The sequence below is a fragment of the Schistocerca piceifrons genome, chromosome X (assembly GCF_021461385.2).
Source record: "Schistocerca piceifrons isolate TAMUIC-IGC-003096 chromosome X, iqSchPice1.1, whole genome shotgun sequence".
NCBI lineage: Eukaryota > Metazoa > Arthropoda > Insecta > Orthoptera > Acrididae > Schistocerca > Schistocerca piceifrons.
This window is the reverse complement of record NC_060149.1, coordinates 237,663,510-237,682,010: the sequence shown is the minus strand read 5'-3', so window position 1 is coordinate 237,682,010 and position 18,501 is coordinate 237,663,510. Positions and strand designations below refer to the sequence as shown.

The 18,501-nt window shown below is 45.5% G+C and overlaps 1 protein-coding gene across 1 annotated transcript in view; it reads left to right on the top strand.

Moving 5' to 3' along the window:
• The first annotated feature begins 12,153 nt into the window (after positions 1-12,153).
• Positions 12,154-18,501, top strand: part of LOC124722285 (alkaline phosphatase-like) — a 658,646-nt gene continuing 652,298 nt past the window's right edge. The window contains exon 1 of the mRNA XM_047247471.1: positions 12,154-12,267. Coding sequence (XP_047103427.1) covers positions 12,154-12,267 — 114 coding nt within the window. The remainder of the gene's footprint in view (positions 12,268-18,501) is intronic.

Genomic DNA, 18,501 nt, shown 5'->3' with positions numbered 1-18,501 from the left:
AAAACTGGTGATTGAAATTTCATGAGAAGGTCCCGTCACAATGAAAAACGCCTTTGTTTTAATGATTGCCATTCCAATCCACGTATCATGTCTGTGGCACTATTTCCCCTATTTCACCATGTTACAAAACGAGATACCCTTCTTTGAACTTTTTCGATGTCATCCATCAGTCCCATCTGATACGGATCCAACACCACACAGCAATACTCCAGAATAGGGCGGACAAGTGTGGCGTAAGCATGTGGTGTGGCGAACTGTTACATTGCAGCGGCCTGCTGCAGAATCTTCGATCCGCTCACTAATGTCACCAGAGAGAAATTTGGTATCAGATGAGCTATCCCTCCTTTTTTCCAAGTCACTGATCGCTCACTCTTTACAAATATCTGGCTATTTGAATCAGTGTGAGTGAACATCGCCCATCTCTAATTGTGAACCTCTTCACTCGTAGGGATCCACGAAGATTTTGACGCTAGTGATGATCAGAGATGGTGTTCAAACTGCCATGTGATCAGTGTTGTTTTACAGATGTTTCTGACCTACATTTGGATTTATTTTCATACAGGGAGAGCATAAGTTTCGTTACAAGAGACTAACAGACACTGCAGAAGAGCTGGTCACTGTTTTAGCTGAAGCTGCAGTTATTATTCGTGAAACATCTGGTTGTTTTGGATGTTTTAGACTATCATTAGCGCACAGATGCCAGTTGTGCAGTAATGTAAATGGACGACAATTTTAGCAACATTTTTAAAACAATATGAATCACATGGTAGTTAGAACACCGTCTCTGAACATCACTGGCGCCAAGAGTTTCACGGATCCCTAGTGGAGATACTGGTGCACCTACGATATTCTTATCACACAAAAACGTGTTTCTTTTTATCCCCTCTAAACACGTTATACCTATATCCCATTTTTATAATTGCTCCACAGAAACCAATTACTTATTGTTTAAAGGTCGATTAAAAAAGAATCCATTATCAGGATACAGGAGACCAATATAAGAAGGGAACCGAAACAGATTATTTTGGCGTTCAGTTAGACAGCGTGAGTAAGCATTTTTCCTCTAGTGCAAATAATTTGCAAAAGCGAATGAAAGAAACAAGCAGAACATGTTTAGAAGTAGGCTTGATAGTCAATTACACTAAGAATAAAATAATGTACAGCCAACATACGAGATTTTGGGCAGTTGAAGACTCATAAAGAAATAAACAACAGAGTAAGAATGGGCTGCAGTATGTTTGGTAACATAAGCAGTGTTTTCAAAACACTGTTTGAAGAGGAACCTTTAAATCAGTGAGCATTTCCTTTTAATACGAAAACCATTTATAAACTGAAGTCTTTTGAGTAACTAATGGAAAGATGAATTTTGGGAACTATTAGAACAGACAGGAAAATTAACAAGTGAATCAGGGACCGGATTGGAGTGGAAGATGCCATTATCTCCATAATGAAACTTAAATGGCGTGGGGCAGATAATATAGCCAGGCGGATTGCTGATAAATAGACCAAGGGAGTTCTTTGCTGCAGCCCAAGACGCGAGAAAACACCGATACTGAGGCCTAATCTAAGGTGCGTGCATGAATTTAGGAAGCACGAAGGAGCAACATGGATGCGTGTGGCATAGAGAAGCCTGGAAAGCGCCTTTACCCGCCAGTAAATCAAATGGCTTATTGTGATAAAGTATACAAGCAACAATCTTATAAGTATTGGGCAGAGAGGTTTTAATTTGTCACCAGATGTTACAAACATTATCATAAACTTGCTTGCCTACGGTTCTAGCCCCGGTGAGCACAGATTTAACTTGTGAAATGTGCTTTGGCTTTGAGAGGATTGCAGAGAACCATCATTGTAAGAATTAAAGCAGCTTTTTAAACGTTCCGTACAAAAATGCAGTGCCGGCCGCAGTGGCCGAGCGGTTCTAGGTGCTTCAGTCTGGAATCGCGCGACCGCTACGGTCGCAGGTTCGAATCCGGGCTCGGTCATGGATGTGTGTGATGTCCTTAGGTTAGTTAGGTTTAAGTAGTTCTAAGTTCTAAGGGGACTGATGACCTGAGATGTTAAGTCCCATAGTTCTCAGAGCCATTTGGACCATTTTGGACAGATGCAGTACTCGCAATAAAAGGGTTTTGTCTTTCGAGCTTATCAGGTAAAGAACAAGCTAAGAATTATCGGTTAAAAGCAAAGATTTTTGGGATCATGAAACTCGTACTAGACCAGCAAGTATTTAGTGTACAGAAATGTAATTCTAGAGTAGTGGCAATAGAATGGGAAGTGTATTCCTCTGAGTGGAGAACATTTAATGTGTTTCCAGACGTTCACTGGAGACTAAACAAAGGAAGTAATACCCTTACTCACAGCTGATTCACCCAATCAGCCATGTTTTTGTTGGAATCACGATAAATTAACACCTGAATGTAAATGTGGGAAGCCATGCGGAACCTCTTGTGTGACCTATGTGCTGCTTAAAAGTTGCTTATGTGTAGCGGCAAACATTTCGCACGAGATATTTGTTTGAGGTATTCCTAAATACATTCTAAGGCAAAAAAAGGACACACCACGAAGAAGTTATCCGAATGGGACGGAAACTGGGAGATGCCAGACAAACAAATGGTTACAGGTTCAGAAAAATTGGATGATGTATTCAAGAGCAAGAGCTTCACAAATTGAGCAACAGTTATTCGGCTTGACACTGATTGGCAGAGTTGATGTATACCCTCCTGAGGGATATTGTGCCAAATTCTATCCAATTGGCACGTTAGATCGACAAAGTCCCGAGATGGTTGGAGGACCCTGCCCATAGTGCTCCAAACGTTCTCAATTGGGGAGAGATCCGGCGACCCTGCTGGCCAAGGTAGGGTTTGGCATGCACGAGGACAAGAGGTGCGCGGCGGACATTTTCTTGCTGAAATGTAAACCCTGGACGGCTTGCTATGAAGGGCGACAATACGGGGCATAGATATCGTCCACGTACCGCTGTACTGTAAGGATGCCGCAGATGACAAAGAAGGGGTCCTGGTATGTAAAGAAATAGCACCCTAGCCCACAACTGCTGTTTTTCGGGCCGCACGGTGGGCTACAGTTACGTTGGTATCACACTGCAGTCCAGGGCGTCTCTAGACACGTACTCTGGCGGGAATCTCTTTGACTGGAGTAGAATTGTCTTGAGTCCCGCTTTGAACTGAGTGCCGATGAGCAACGAAGACGTGTCTGCAGGCAACCCAGACAGCGGTGGGATACCAACCTGAGAGTCGCCTGCCATACAGCCTGACAACCAAGAGTGATGGTCTAGGCTGCCATTTATTTTCATACCAGGACCCCTTTCTTCGTCATTCGTGGCACCCTCGCAACACAGCGGTATCTTGACGATATTCTACGCCCCTTTTTGTTGCCTTTCAGGCCAAACCGTCTTGGGCTTACATTTCAGCAAGATAATGGTCTTCCGCACACGGCGAATATTTGTACTTCTTGACTTTGTGCATGTCAAACCGTACCTTGGCCAGCAAGTTCACCAGATCTCTCCCCAATTAAGAATGTTGTGGTATTACGCACAGTGCCCTCGTACCAGCTCGGAATTTTTAGGATCTATCGCGCCAATTGGACAGAATTTGTCACGATATCCCTCAGGAGGACACCCAACAACTCTGTCAATCAGTGCCAAATCGAATAACTGCTTTCATAATGCCCACAGTTGGACCACGCGTCATTGATTTCTTCAGTTTTTAAATCTCTTCTCATGAATAAATCGTCAAATTTTTCTGAAACTTTAACCATTTGTTTGTCTGTACCTGTACAGATATCTTCCGATTTCTATTCCATTTGGGTAATTACTTCATGGTGCAACCTTTTTTTGTCTTAGAGTTTGAATTAAATGAGTAAAACTGGTTGAGATAACAAAAAAGATTTCAACACAGGCTACATTATCTGATCAAAAGTATCCGGACACCTATTAGTGGATATTAGCATGTCCTGTGGGCATACTTCGTCTCCATGACGACTTGAACTCTGTTGGGGACACTTCTAATGAAATGTCGGAATGTACATGGAGGAACTACAGATTGTTCTTCCTCAAAACCCGAAAATGAAGGAAGTATTGATGATAGACGGTGTTGTCTGGAGCGATGTCGACCTTTTGACTCACCTCGACGACGTGCCATTAGGTTCAGGTCGGGACTCTGGGTACTCCAGCCCATTTCAGGAATTGTGTTGTCCGCAAGCCGGCCACGGTTGCCGAGCGGTTCTAGGCGCTTCGGTCCGGAACCGCGAGACTTCTACGGTCGCAGGTTCGAATCCTGCCTCGGGCATGGATGTGTGTGATGTCCTTAGGTTAGTTAGGTTTAAGTAGTTCTAAGCCTAGGAGACTGATGACCTCAGATGTCAAGTCCCATAGTGCTCAGAGCCATGTGAAGCACGTGTTGTCCGCAAACCACTGCCTCACATATGCTTCTTTGTAACAGCGTACATTGTCACCTTGATACAATCAGTCATCTTCTCCAAACTGTTGCTCTACTGTACGCAGTACACAATGCTCTACTGTACGCAGTACACATGTTTCCGCATTTGGCGTTTGCTTAAGCACAATAATGGGACCACAAGGTAACGGCGAAAAACACCACCATATCGTAGCACCACTTCCTCCATACTTCAGACTTAGCTCTACACATGATGGCAGGTAACGTTTTTCAGTCATTTGTCAAATCCAGATATTTCCACTGGATTGCCAGAAGGCACAGCGCGATTCACCACTCCAAATCACTTGTTTCCAGCCATCCACTTCCCAATGGTTGCGCTCTTTACACCGCCTCAAGAGTCTCTTATCTGTGACTACGGGTATGTGTGACTCACGAAGAACTGCTCGACCATTGTACCCCATTCACCTTCACTCCCTACGAACAGTCATTGTGTCAGTCACTTTGGAATTCGCGAGTGAATCTTTCCTCTGGCTGCATACGATTTTCTACAACTATACTACGCAAAGTCCAACGTTCGCAATCTGTCAGTACATGAGGCCTGCCGAGTATTGATTTGACTGTGGTTGTTCCTTCGTCTTTCCATTTGACAATTATTACATAACCAATGGTCGAATTTGGCAGCTTTAGAAGGGCTGAAACGTTCCTGATGGATTTGTTCCTCAGGTGACATCCAGTGACTACTCCGCGTTCTAAGTCACTGATCGCTGCTGACCGACCCATTCTGCTGTTACTGCTTCTTTACTGACAACACAATACTCTCCGCCTCGTTTTATACTCTCGTGGCATCTAGAGGTCAATTTTGCATTGCATAGGTATGTCCAGATACGTCTGATCACATAATGTATACTAGTCACTTGGCATACACAAAAAACGAACAACCGATGGGATCGCTTCTAATGCCAAATGGAATATTGAAAGGGTTACAATCTGGATTCAGAACTGAAAATTGCCTCCTCACATCCCCATTGATATTACGACGGATTTTTAAGATAATTATAGACTGACAGTCTGAGTGTAATTTAAACTGAATTATGTGTTAGGTAGCATTATTTTCGAAAACGTTTTGTCTGAGTTATTATATAAGGGTACGTATTTTGTGCTATTTTAGATTGCATACTGTGTAGTAGTGTCAGACAGAAAGAGCTCACATTGTCAGTGACTCATCTTATCTGGGGATAAGTGACCATATGAATCGGCACAAGTCAGAAACTGGTTATATTACACAGTAAGGTAAAAGAAGTAGTACACACTGTTTTATAGTGTGCCAGTAAATAGAAATACATGACTATTATTGCAGAGAGTGTATGTGTGAGAGAGGGAGAGAGAGAGAGAGAGAGAGAGAGAGAGGGAGGGAGGGAGGAAGGGAAGTGAGTGTTCCCCAGAAGATACTTCAGTACCTTGGTAGCAAACGCTAGCGATTGCCATAGTGGTGATCCTTCATTGATATGTGATCATCATAGTTATCACTGGATGATCACACAAGGTACCGCATGGAGGAAAGACACACGGGTTGAAATTTTATCCATTTGAGCAGCAGTACGCCAGTGTCACACTGTCTATGCGCTGTATAAAGCACGGTTAACCACACAGCTAGAAGATTGGAACGAGTAAAAATCAGACCATATACACTGGTGAGCCAAACCATTATCACCACAAGCTTAATAGCCATATTTGGAATGAAATACATCGCTGATTCTGCGTATCAGGGAGCCATCAGTTTGTTGGTGGGTTTGTGGAGGTATGTGGCATTAGATGTCTACGCACAAGTCATGTAATTCGCGTAAATAACGGGCCATTGATTTGCGTACGCGGTGTAGGCACTCGATAGTGACCCAGATGGGTTTCAATTCATCAGGCGAATTTGGTCGGTGAGACATTAACGTCAGTTCACCATAATGCTCCTCAAACCACTGTAGCACGGTTCTGGTTCCGAGGCACGGACAGTTATACTGCTAAAAGATGACATTGCCGTTGGGGAAGATGTCAAGCAGAAGGGATGCAGGTGGTTAGCAGCTGTCAGCGTGTCTACGATTACTACCACAGGTCCCATGCAAGCGCAGAAGAATGTCTCCCACAGCATAATACTTCTCCCACCAGCCTGTGTCTGTGGCGCACTGCACGTTTCGAGCCGTCGTTCATCTCGATGGCGGCGTTTGTGGAGACAACCATCGACCTAATGTAGCAAAAATATGCTTCACCCGAAGAGCAGACACGTTGCCATTGATCGACGGTCGAATCCCGATGTTCCCGTGCCCACTGCAGTCGTAACTGACGATGTGGTCGGGCCAACATGTGAACCCTAGGGGTGGTCTGCTGCGGAGCTCCATGTTCAGCAATGTACGGTGAACGGTGTGCTCCGAAACACTTGTGCGTGCACCAGCATTGTGATCTTTCGGCAGAGGTGCCAGAAATCACCATCTATCCTACTTTACAGAGCAGACAAGCCTCCGAACCCAACGTTCTGTGAAGAATCTTGGACGTCCAACAGTTTAGCGCCTAGTGGTAGTTTCACTATATTACCTCTTTCCGTAAATGCTCACGACAGTGGCACGTGAATATTCGACCAGCTTCGCCGTTTTCGAGATACTCGTTCACAGGTTCTGCGTAATAATAATAATCTGCCCTTTGTCAAACTCGCTTATCTTAATGAATTTCTCCATTTGCAGCTCATATCTTCTCTAGGGTGATCCCGCGTCCGTGTCTGCTCCGCTTACATACTTTTGTTATCGCGTCACGTGCCCGCAACGCACCAGGCGGCTAACTGATCGATAAGGTCCGTATTAGGAGTATATGTAGACGAAAAAGACGTACGACAACAGGTGGAAGCACTGAGCACACGCAGACATATACCCTGTTCTCCGTGGTTTCCAACATGCAAGTCTCAGTCAGGACAGGCAACGGTGCAGGTGATAATGAGCCACTTCAAGTAAAGATCTGTGAATGAACTATTTCTTATAAATCAAGTATTCAAAAATTTCACCCCTAAATTCGACGTTTAGATGTGCTAGACGATAAATCAAGTTGCTGTCTGTGTCCAACTTTGACATGTGCTCAAGTATTTAAAATGTAAGGAAGAAAATCTTACTCATTTGCATCCCGGATACTCAGAAGAGAAGCACATAGCGCATGAACACTGTGTCGTAGGTCCTAGCAAACACTGTTCCATGAGATATTCCAGAAACTGTCACTGGTGTACTAAATTAAAGAGACTCCTATCTTCGTTGCAATGACCATATACATGCTCCATACCAGCGCTTATTCTGCATGTCTAAATACACGTGGCATTGTATCACTGTAAATATAAACTGTCCCAGCCTTCCTGGCTCAGTCAAACTAAACTGTAAGAGCCATCCCTCCATCCTTTGATCAAACGGTGTCTCTGGGGGGAGTGGAGAAGGTCGCGCTCCAAATAGGTTTACATTTGATACCGCTGAAGAGTGGAGCGTATGTTCGCATGCGCGCCGGTACACGGAGCGTGCATTCGAACGTCAACGTCGATAATGCCGAGTTTCTGATCTCATACCGTGGAAGAGGCGCGTTGTGAAGACTTTCAGAACGTGTAGAACAATATCAAGCATGGCAGATATTATGAATGTGCGTTTAAACGTAGGCCAATGATACGGAAGAACGCCACCTACGTTACATGCACGCCATGTCTTTTAACTAGAAAGTCTGGAGACGCCGTGTTGGTTTTCAGTTGAAGCCCATAAAGCACTACAAAATTGATCTGTTGAAATCCCGTATTTCTGGTTAAATAATTTTCAAATTGTAACATGCATATTACGGAAGCATGCGGTTTCAAGGCAAAAGCACGCTGAAGATCCATCACAAACACATTTCCTTTTGTACGATTTGTTACAATTTCGTGACCATCAATAACATAGCTGCCTTCAGAATATGGTAACATGTAACGCATCGGCACGTGTTATGCAAGTTTAAAACAGCGTAAAGAATAGAGAGGAAGTTGTAGAGTGATGTCTGATGTGTTGTAGGTTCGCGTCTCGCTGTATTATTATTATTATTATTATTTTTTTTTTTTGCTTGCCTTCGCGTTTTGTAATAGGTTCTTGAGACTTTCTTATTAATTTAATATAAGCATTATTCTAAACTGTTTGAGGTTATATGAATATAAGTGCACTGTCTCTTAGGAGTGTGTGTGTGTTCGATTGCTTTATCTACAAGAGAGCTTTCACTATTTGCAGTAAGATATTTTGCACTTTCCTGTTTAGTCATGTGTTTCACATGTTCTAAATACTCTGCTACTGGAAAAGTGATAAAATAAGAGTTACCTTACAGTTTTACTAAAAACTTAGAATGATGGAATGATTTTTTCTTATATGGAACACTATTGTAAATTTGTATGGCAATATTTGTAACGGAATTTTTGTAAGCTAATTCCTTATTGACTGTATAGTGTACAACATGCTTGGATGTGCAAATGATCAGCATTTCACCGTCACCGCACAAAGTAGTGAGGAGAAACGCCATCTACACTGTTAATATTACGTAGCGGGTTTCGCATTCAGAAACCGAATTTCGAATGTCGGTTGTCTGAGACTATAGTTTTATGCCTCGTCTAAGAGGGAAAAACATCTTGCAGCACGTACTGGAATTCGGCAGTTTCTGGATCGTGGCTTCTCGAGATTGTGGATTATCATTCCGCTATATCGTTGCACGACTGATATGCGAATATTAAATCGATGGGGGTCGGTAGGGCCACACTGTGTGCCATGCGAGATGTCACAGACCCATCGGGAACAGCGCCCGAGAGGGCAGACATACTGTTTGCTCCACCATGCAGGATCGTACAACCAAGTCACGCCCCTTAAATCAGGGAATGGGTTGGTTTGCAACAACACGAGTATCCACGCGGACAGTGCGACGACGTATGTAGCACTTCGGGCTGTTACCACGTCATCTGTTGCGGCTTCCCTTGACGCGATAACAGGCAGAGGGGTGCTGACAACTGTGGGCTCAATCACAACACTGGACACAGAAGTGGCACCACGTTGTCTTGTCTGAGGAGTCCCAGTTCTATATACATATATCATGAACATATCCATGTTTGGAGGCTCTGAAGAGAATGAGGGTTGCCAGATAGCATTTGTCAGCGTCATATAGGCCCGGCACTTGTCGTGATGTATACGAGGTGCCGCTGCGTACAGAACACAATCTCCTTTCGTTCGCATAGCCGTTAATTTTGACGGCGGTTGATACATTTATGACGTTTTAACGTCGGTGGCTGCACCCTGTTTTCGAGGTCTCTGTGACGCTATTTTTCGACAAGGTAACGTAAGACCACGTGTTGCAGTGTTGTGACCTACCTCGATACAGAGCGTATTCTAATGCTGTCCTGGCCAACAGTTCTCCACACTGGAAACATTTTGTTATTGGTTGCTGAGACACTGAAAAGGCCGGCCGCGGTGGCCGTGCGGTTCTAGGCACTTCAGTTCAGAACCACGGGACTGCTACGGTCGCAGGTTCGAATCCTGCCTCGGGCATGGATGTGTGTGATGTCCTTACGTTAGTTAGGTTTAAGTAGTTCTAAGTTCTAGGGGACTGCTGACCTAAGATGTTAAGTCCCATAGTGCTCAGAGCCATTTGAACCATTTTGAACACTGAAAAGCTACCACTCACCCGCCACTACGATTGACGAATTGTGGCTCAGAGTTGTAGCACCATTGAATTACACTACTGGCCATTAAAATTGCTACACCACGAAGATGACGTGTTACAGAGGCGAAATTTAACCGACAGGAATAAGATGCTGTGATATGCAAATGATTATCTTTTCAGAGCATTTACACAACGTTGGCGCCGGTGGTGACACCTACAACGTGCTGACATGAGGAACGTTTCCAACCGATTTCTCATACACAAACAGCAGTTGACCGGCGTTGCCTGGTGAAATGTTGTTGTGATGGCTCGTGTAAGGAGGAGAAATGCGTACCATCACGTTTCCGATTGTAGCCTATCGCGATTGCGGTTTATCGTATCGCGACATCGCTGCTCGCGTTGGTCGAGATCCAATGACTGTTAGCAGAATATGGAATCGGTGGGTTCAGAAGGGTAATACGGAACGCCGTGCTGGATCCCAACGGCCTCGTATAACTAGCAGTCGAGATGACAGGCATCTTCTCCACATGGCTGTAACGGATAGTGCAGCCACGTCTCGATCCCTGTGTCAACAGATGGGGACGTTTGCAAGACAGCAACCATCTGCACGAACAGTTCGACGACTTTTGCAGCAGCATGGACTGTCAGCTCGGAGATCATGGCTGCGGTTACCCTTGACGCTGCATCACAGACAAAATGGTTCAAATGGCTCTGAGCACTATGGGACTTAACAGCTGTGGTCATCAGTCCCCTGGAACTTAGAACTACTTAAACCTAGCTAATCTAAAGACATCACACACATCCATGCCCGAGGCAGGATTCGAACCTGCGACCGTAGCAGTAGCGCGGTTCCGGACTGCGCGCCTAGAACCGCGAGACCACCGCGGCCGGCCATCACAGACAGAAGCGCCTGCGATGGTGTACTCAATGACGAACCTGGGAGCACGAATGCCAAAACGTCATTTTGCGGATGAATCTAGGTTCTGTTTACAGCATCATGATGGTCGCATCCGTGTTTGGCGACATCGCGGTGAACGCACATTGGAAGCGTGTATTCGTCATCGCCATACTGGCGTATCACCCGGCGTGATGGTATGGGGTGCCGTTGGTTACACGTCTCTGTCACCTCTTGTTCGCATTGACGGCACTTTGAACAGTGGACGTTACATTTCAGATGTGTTACGACCCGTGGCTCTACCCTTCATTCGATCCCTGCAAAACCCTACATTTCAGCAGGATAATGCACGACCGCATGTTGCAGGTCCTGTACGGGCCTTTCTGGATACAGAAAACGTTCGACTGCAGCCCTGCGAGCACGTTCTCCAGATCTCTCACGAATTGAAAACGTCTGGTCAATGGCGGCCGAGCAACTAGGTCGTCACAATGCGCCAGTCACTACTCTTGATGAACTGTGGTATCGTGCTGAAGCTGCATGGGCAACTGTATCTCTACACGCCATCCTAGCTCTGTTTGACTCAATGGCCAGGCGTATGAAGGCCGTTATTTCGGCCAGAGGTGGTTGTTCTGGGTACTGATTTCTCGGGATCTATGCACCCAAATTGCGTGAAAATGTAATCACATGTCTGTTTTAGTATAATATATTTGTCCAATGAATACCCGTTTATCATCTGCATTTGTTCTTGCTGTAGCAATTTTAATGGCGAGTAGTGTACGTACCTGCATCTGTCACCCAAGCTCAGTTCGATTTGATGCCCTGCCAGTCTAGACGCGCTATTACTATCAGAGGGAGCAGCTGTGTGTACTAAATTTAGCTCCCTGTACACCCCAATCATCTATCAATTTTATCATGAATTCTTCTTAATACACAATATACGCACAGCAAGTAGTTTCTTTAGTTGGTATCCTTCCTAGCGTTGCAATTTAAATGACCAGCAGTGAATTTCTCAGTTGCCACGCATGTTTTAACTGTGTTGCGTTGTCGGCAGACGGCGAGGCGTGGCAACGGGCGGCGCACGCGGCTATCCGACGGCGGCTGGAGGAGGCGGAGGCGGACGCGCGCGGGGGCAGTGCGCGGGCGCGCAACGTCGTGCTGGCCGTGGGCGACGGCATGGGGCTCTCCACCGTCACCGCCGCACGCATTCTCGCCGGGCAGCGCCTCGGATCCTCCGGCGAGGACCACCACCTCACCTGGGACCGCTTCCCCGCCACCGCACTCGCCAGGGTAACTACATCCTACAACTAACCGTATTCCTGATGCTGTATTGATATATGTTATAAAATGTATATATGAATGTTGCACATCTCCTTCTACATCTACATCTACATACATACTCCGCAATCCACCATACGGTGAGTGGCGGAGGGTACCACAACTAGCATCTTCTCTCCCTGTTCCACTCCCAAACAGAACGAGCGAAAAATGACTGCCTATATGCCTCTGTACGAGCCCTAATCTCTCTTATCTTATCTTTGTGGTCTTTCCGCGAAGCCGGCAGTAAAATTGTACTGCAGAGCCTCAAATGCTGGTTCTCTAAATTTCCTCAGTAGCGATTCTAGAGACTCCCACGTGAGTTCCTGAAGCATTTCTGTAACACTCGCGTGTTGATCAAACCTACCAGTAACAAATCTAGCAGCCCGCCTCTGAAATGCTTCTATGTCCTCCCTCGATCCGACCTGATAGGGATCCCAAACGCTCGAGCAGTACTCAAGAATAGGTCGTATTAGTGTTTTATCAGCGACAATGAGCCGATTTCAAATAAACTTGATACACATTGCAATATTTCTGGCTTTGTCAGCCGTCATATTAGGCTCCAAGAAGCTGTTCCCAGAGCAGTGGAGATGCAAGAAGTATATAGGCGACGAAATGTGGTGTGAGGTACCTGTGACAGATGTGAGATTCGGTACCATTCCCGTGAGAAAGACCGCCTGCATAATGCTACTGCTGTGTGATTGGCTGCTGTGTTCGGAGCAAGGGCGCCAAAACGTTAAAGTGTAGTTATTATTATTAGTTAAACTACTCATTGGAATGACTTCACTTTTTAATATAAATATCTCTCAACAGCTGACTATTAATCAGTCATTTTAAAATAATTAAAAACAATTTAAATCAAAAACAAAAGACTGACGAAATTGCAGACGAAGCACTTCGGAAGCGTTCGGGTCACGCCTTTTCTGATATGGCGCGCGAAGTGTTTCGGGCTGTTCGTCACTCTGGATTAGGCAGTCGAGAAGAACACACATGGTGTCTATCGTAGGATGTGTTTCCAATTTTTAATTAAGTTCCTATTCGTCACTCTGGATTAGGCAGTTGAGAAGAACTTTCTTGCCGTAACATACCACTTACTATCTGGATATAATCGCTGTGGGGGTAAGAACCACCTACCTATCAAAGGGGCGGGTTGGGAGTGAAAAAGAAGTCTAGCCCACGTCACGAGAATACCCAGTCTTTATTCATTCAGTATTTGAGAATGAGAGCACTTGGTGACTTGCATCAGACTTAACGCACAATTTCAAACATTTCAAAAACTACTCGCTGACAACGCCTACAAAATGATGAAAGAGAAAAAGTTTATCGCTTATTACATTTTCGCTGTTCTTGAAGTAAAACTGTCGCATCGGGTGTAACGTTTTAATTTATTACACCTTTGCTAATAACTCTATTCACGACACATTTCGCAGACAGTGTCGACATGTGCCGCTGTATATATGCACAAAATTATGTGATAGTATGTCACATTGTTCAGGAGATATGACGTCATAATCATTGAACTGCGTGAAAACGAAACTGCAGGGCCAATGTCGCTACATATATGGTGAAATATGTGTACAAATATGTGTGAAATATGTCGCCATGTGACATGTGAGTACGCACGTGGGTAAAAACTTCCTCCAAAGCTTCTTGTTCGATTTCAACCAAACTTCGTACACATATTAGTTGCTATCAGGAAAGAAATGACGTGGGGGTAAGAACTAGCAACATCCTGTTGGAGTGGTGGTAATAATGTGGAGAGGAAAGGGGGCAGGAAAAGATGGACTGACAGAGAGCAGAAAGAAGGAGTTGACAGAAATAGGGGGGAGGAGGATATGGACAGAGAAAAGACGAGGGGGAAATGGACAGAGACAGGAAAGAGGACATGCACAGGGGGAGGGGGGAGGAGACAGAGGAGGATGAGGTAGAGATAGAGGGAGCAGGATGAAATGGACTTACAGGGAAGAGGAGGAGGTGGACAGAAGGGGAAGGAGCTGATAGATTGGGGAGAAGCAGATGAATGGAGAGAGGGGAGAGTAGCAGTTTGACAGAGAGAGAGGCAGCAGGAAGTGGATAGTGAGTAGGTATGTCGGAGGTGGACAGAGAGAGAGAGGGGAGAAGGAGATGAACAGAGAAAGGGGGAAAGAGGAGATGGACTTCATACCTGGGCAGATATATATGATGAGCCAAAAAATTATGACCACTGTCCACCACGAGAGTGAATGTCGCCATGTGAGCATCTGTGGAAAGTGGACTGTGGAACCACTAGTAAGCGACAAGATGCTAGAAGACCACGCCTCACCACAGAATGTGGATGTCGGACGTTTGTCCGCTCTGTAAAGCAGCATAGGTGGCACGAGCTGTGGGAGATCTGACGACAATGTTTCGGAGCACATTGTTCAGTGCACATTGAGGGACATAGGGCTTGGCAGCACACACCTCCTATGCACTCCCGACTGAGATGCCTAGTCGGATAAATCACATTTCTGGTTAATCCAAGTAGATGGTTGTGTCCACATACGTCGCCATTCAGGCGACTGGCTGTCCTCATCGCGAATGTAGGCTGGTGAGGTCAGTATTGTGCCATTGGGGATATTTACGTGGGCACATGTGAGATATTTGGTGGTAACCGAGTGCAGTATGGCAGCTATGAACTATGTGAACTTTATAGCAGACCATCTTCATCCATTCATGTTTTACGTCTTCCCTGACAGTGATTGTATCTTCCAGCAGCATAACCGGCCATGTCATAAGACCAGAATCTTTCTGCGGTGGTTTGAGGAGAATATTAGTGAACTCACGCTGATATCTTAACCATCAAAATCTATTCAGAAACCGATGCAAAATATCTGGGACGGTATCTGGCACCAGTTCAATGCCCAAAAACGATGGGTCTGTAATTTTCAGAAACTGTGTGACCTGTATGTAGATATCTGGTGTAACATACCTCCACATACCCTCTACACTTCACAGAATTCCTATTGTACTGTCCACATAATCCTCCCACCTCTATCTGTCTCTTCATCTCTACCTACCCCTCACTTTGTCCAATCCCTCCACCCCTCTCTCTGACTGTATCTGACTCCCTCCTCCCTCTGAGCATATATTCCTTCCCCTCTCTCTATCCATATACACTTCCACCTTTTCCATTTCCACCTGCCAACCACCCTCTAAACCAGTATTGGAGCAAACTATGTACCACCCCACATTACACTGTTCCCAATTTTTTCAAGATGGCGGATCCAAGATGGCGGCGATAGATTTGGCAATGTCGTCATGGTGGGAAGTTCAAATTTTGGAGGGAAGATAGGTCAATTGGGCTACCTCCACTAACTGAATCCCCTCCCCTCCCCCTCCCCCCAGAAAATGGTGGGGAGTTCAAATTCCAACTCAACAATGCTACACACCGCGACTACCTCCACTAACCTAAGAAAATGGCGGGAAAATTGGACACTTGGGCTACCTCCACTAACCGAAGTCACCCAACTGCCAATTCCTCCTACGAAATGGCGGGAAAAGGACTCAACCTGTGCTGGATAGGATGGAAGTAAGTCTTCATTTTCAGTCTTTATTTAAACAATTAGAGGCAATACCACCATCCAGTGTGTTCACCACGAGGTTCGGAGTCCAATTGACCTAGTACGCAGTACTGCCACCAAGGGCGCAGTCGCCCCCTGTGATGTAATCCAAGATGGCGGTCTGGAGGGGAAAATGGCGGGAAAACGACTCAGCCTGTTCGGGGCAGCTGGAGAGAGGAAGGAGTGTACTTTATTTATTTGGGAACAATTTATTTAGGGACAGATCTGACATAGTATATTTATTACACTGATACAAAACACTCACTCTGACGTGCTAAGGGTCACAATACACAGTTTACAGACCTGCGAACTACTCGCAAATAATGCAGTGCACTGATGTAGAGACACGCAACCAACTCGTAAATTACCGAAATAATGCAGTACACAGCATACAGACATGCAAGCAACTCATAAACTATCAAAAAATAATGCATGTGTAACGCTGTGCAAACACGCTCACAATGCTTAAACAGCTGAAAAATAATGCAGTGCACAAGCACTTATTGCACGTCAAAAACACTCTCGAAATATCATCAACCACAACGCATCAGAGGCTCCAACGCGCGCCCAACGCCGACGATGCCGACTCCGTACGTGGCCCCAGGAGTTGGGATGCATGGGCAGCCCTCACAAAGTGACGACGCGTCTGTCAGCTACCGAGCCACATACAGGTGTCTGTTCGGGTCCCGCAAGCATGAGGCAGAGGCATCCCTTTCATAGTTGACACCTGAGAAATTCCTGTCGAAATACATGTTCACCTAGACACCTTTACTGGCGCGATGAACATAGCTGTGGTGCAGGTCCAGTGTCGAGAGATGTTTGCAGAGCAGCTAAAAGATTATCAGTGTTATACTGACGTCACATATCTATGTAAATAACAGCCAAGTCCCCCCTCTGGATGTGCTGTAGTAATCTGTGTCAGAATAACATCGACAGCTTTCACCCCTTGCGATCCATAACGGGACATGCGAGACGTGTCTAGCATGCATGCTCAAAACCTGTGTGTGGTGTCACCGCCTGACACCACACTTGCTAGGTGGTAGCCTTTAAATCGGCCGCGGTCCGTTAGTATACGTCGGACCCGCGTGTCGCCACTGTCAGTGATTGCAGACCGAGCGCCGCCACACGGCAGGTCTAGAGAGACTTCCTAGCACTCGCCCCAGTTGTACAGCCGACTTTGCTAGCGATGGTTCACTGACAAATTACGTTCTCATTTGCCGAGACGATAGTTAGCATAGCCTTCAGCTACGTCATTTGCTACGACCTAGCAAGGCGCCATTATCATTTGCTATTTATCTTGTGATGCATGTACCGTCAGACCGATGTTCACCAATTATGGATTAAAGTTAAGTATTCCTGAAGCTACGTACTTTTTTTTACTAGACTCAACTCCTTTAACTGTTCCAGACCTCACGCCAGCCTGCGTGAGCTTAAACGCGTGCCTTTCGGCTATCTCATAGTGGCTTGGCTGTCTTGCCAAGTCACAACACTGCGGATACTGACGTCACAGGTCGCGCTATAGAAATCTGTTCCAGAATAACAATGACTGCTTTCTCTCCCTCGAGATCATAATGGAACACGCGAACTACATCTAGATGTGCACGCTGTGGCCGAGCTGTTCTAGGCGCTTCAGTCTGGAACCATGTGACCGCTACAGTCGCAGGTTAGAATCCTGCCTCAGGCATGGATGTGTGTGATGTCCTTAGGTTAGTTAGGTTTAAGCAGTTCTAAGTTCTAGTGGATTGACGACCTCAGATTTTAAGTCCCATAGTGCTCAAAGCCATTTGAACCATCTAGCTGTTCATGCGTGTTTACCTGCCCAGCATAGCTGACGCATCGCCACAAAATGTTTGGCCTGCTGTCAATTTACATCTCACAAATGTTAAATGCCCTCATTGCTAAAAGCCTTCATAATGTGCACACTCGCGAAAACACGGCTAATCATGAAAACATTCTTGTTGTTTGAAAAGAGAGCACTGTCTAAGCACAGGAGAGGGGGGGGGGGGGGGGGAAATCTGGACAATTACACAAACAGAATTCGAAGCACAGTCTTACAGATGAGAAAAATGGCGGGAATTTTCGGAATCTTACAGCTACTGGTCTGGAGATGTCCTAATGTCACAGCGGCGGATGAGTGATGGCATCATCGCCAGAGATGGATGGTCTGCTTCAACTTGTCTTTCCAAATCATGCCTGTAATTTACAAAGTCAGCTAAAGTGTTTCTCATGTCTAGAGAACCAGCATATGTGCTTCCACCTGTCTTTCACCAGCTAAATACTCAAACCACAGTTTATGTTCTCTCATCTAAATAAAGGTGTGAAATGTGCAGCCACATGTGCATATTGAATCTTTTCAAATTTCCATGTGATCACGAAAACTGTCCAACACATACTTAGTATTAGCTCGCTATTCGGCCGTCTAGAGGACGAAATGGGTAAATCAGCTACATTCCTGCATCCCAACAGGTCTCGCCATTCGGACAGCTCATACATTTAGCCAGAAACGTGAATCATTCACGACACAAACCACCGGCGCTGCGCGGCACGCACTGCCATTGAACAACATTTGAAAATGACCGAAGTACTGGAAATACACACTGCTGATGGGTGTGGCTCTGAGAATAGAAAT